Source organism: Sardina pilchardus, chromosome 12 (assembly GCF_963854185.1).
Source record: "Sardina pilchardus chromosome 12, fSarPil1.1, whole genome shotgun sequence".
Classification (NCBI taxonomy): Eukaryota; Metazoa; Chordata; class Actinopteri; order Clupeiformes; family Clupeidae; genus Sardina; species Sardina pilchardus.
The window spans coordinates 26,994,287-26,996,786 of record NC_085005.1 but is presented as its reverse complement, the minus strand read 5'-3'; the positions used below and the strand labels follow the sequence as shown (position 1 = coordinate 26,996,786).

The 2,500-nt window shown below is 42.7% G+C and overlaps 1 protein-coding gene across 2 annotated transcripts in view; it reads right to left on the bottom strand.

Annotated features, from left to right (window-relative positions):
- The window catches only part of vegfab (vascular endothelial growth factor Ab), a 15,226-nt gene that overhangs the window by 7,312 nt on the left and 5,414 nt on the right, over window positions 1-2,500 (bottom strand). For both annotated transcript variants that reach the window (XM_062550835.1, XM_062550836.1), the window contains exons 4-5: window positions 2,327-2,403; window positions 1,944-1,973 (exon numbers count right to left, since the gene is read on the bottom strand). In XM_062550835.1, the coding sequence (XP_062406819.1) occupies window positions 1,944-1,973; window positions 2,327-2,403 (107 nt within the window). The remainder of the gene's footprint in view (window positions 1-1,943; window positions 1,974-2,326; window positions 2,404-2,500) is intronic.

Below are 2,500 nucleotides of genomic sequence, written 5' to 3'. Positions count from 1 at the left end.
CACACACACACACACACACACACACACACACACACACACACACACACACACACACACACACACACACACACACACACACACTAATGTATATGGACATGAACACACACACACATTAATGTTCCAACTGGGTTTACTAATCAGGAGCCTTCTTGTCCTGCCAATAATTATGAGTGTACACAGCTGTTGCGGCTCCCATGATGCCTAACTCTGGCTGAAGTCCGATAGAACACAACTAGAGAATAGTGCACATTACACTTGCATGAACAATATATGAGACATATATAAGAAACAGACCACCATTCAAAAGGATGCCCTGGTTCTATCAATCAATCCTTCAATCAGTCCCCCTTTGGCACAACAGAAAAGAAGAAATGAAAATCGCTCATAATGAGTCACCTCCTGAATGATCCGGGGGAATCACTGAACTAAACCAACCGAATCACTGACAGTACAAATCACTCATTTGAGTCAACTCCAGTGATTAATTTCACTGAATGAACCAGCTTCTTCTGAACAACCAAATCTCAACATCCGCCTCTAGTCCACAGGCAAAGCATCGTGGTATGTAAAACGTACAGCAAACTGACTCTGAGAATCTTTTCTCTGATTATGATAGCAGCAGATCCAGGATATTGGCTATAACCACACTACATAACTTTACCAGATTGGGTATAGTGTAACTGTAGTTCGATGAAATGAGACATATAACATACTCTACCTTGTCTGTGGACATCGTTATTTGCTGGATAAACAAATAGCGTGCGTGCGACAGAGGAAAAGTGCTTTAGTGTTGCTTTAAGGCGACGGAGGCAAGAAAACACCTTTTAACAAGTCAACAAGAACCCTTGAGTAGAAATCGAGCTCAGATCTGTCTGCTTTAGGCTGGCAGTGTGGAGAGAGGGAGAGATCCTTGCTGTTAGACATGATCTGAATGATAACGCTACTACAGTGTACTGTTCATCCCTTTATGAAAAGTGGGCTACAAAATGCTGACCTGAACAGTCTTACAGAAAACAAAACAGATTAATGGAATACACAACGCGAGTTCAAAAACCTCTCAGTCTCAACTAGAAACACACACACACGCACGCATGCGCACACACGCGCACACACACACACACACACACACACACACACACACACAGTAAAGGACCAGCCGGTCAGTTCAATAACCTGTAGAGCAAGACAAGGCAAGTAACCTCAAGACTAATCAAACTTTATATCTTTACACTCACAAAGACCCTCAACAACACTCTTATCAGAAGGGCATTGACATCTTGCTCTGACACAGAGTTTATTAAAAGAAACACACACCCACACACACACACACATCCAGCCATCCACACACACCCACACACACACACACGCTCACACTCAGACACAAACTTGTAAATTCCAGGAGCCCATAAACACTTCACAAACACATACACAAAGACCCTCAATGACTATCTTATCAGCATAGGGCACTGACCTCTCAAACATGCTGACCTCTCTAACATTCTAGAAGAAATGTGCACACACACACACAAACACACACACACACACTAACACATAAACACTAGTCTAGGGTATTGCTAAATTGACTGTTTAAAAGGTTAAGGCTTTGTGGTGTGACACAAAGAACATTTAAGCCCTTGAGATCACACACACACACACACACACACACACACATGAGATGTTGCCTGCTATGGGGTATGGGTCACCCAGAACTCTGTAACCCCAGATATATACGCGAACACACATGCACGCACACACACATACGCACACGCACACACGCACCACACACACACACACACACATACGCGCACGCGCGCACACACTCACTCACACACACACACACACACACACACACACACACACACACACACACACACACACACACACACACACACACACACAGAAACACACCTCCCCAATTCAAACTCACAAACAACCTGACCTACCTTTCACCTTTCTCCTTCTCTTTCTTTGGTCTGTAACAATGGACAGAGAGAAAGAGAGAAGGGGATACAGACACAGAGAGATAGATAGATAGATAGAATGATAGATAGATAAGATAGACAGACAGAAAGGAGAGAGGATAAGACAAAGAGAGATGGGATAAATTGTAAGGGAATACAGATAATTTACTTACTGTCTTTATATTAAACTCAAATAACTAATGTGTGTTCTATGTGCTAGTGTGTAAATGTATATAAAATATGTGTGAGTGTGTGCATGTGCAATGCATATGCATGTGTATGTGTATGTGTTTTTTATATACGTTTATGTGTGTGTGTGTGTGTGTGTGTGTGTGTGTGTGTGTGTGTGTGTGTCTGTGTCTTACCTGCACTCACACATACTGTGCTCAGTAAAACTCATGTAGCTCTTGTTCTCCAGTCGGAAAGGCTTTACTCTCTTTACCTGCAAATACAGCAGTGTAAGTCTCAAAATACACAAACACACACACACACACACACACACACACACACACACACACACACACACACACACACACACT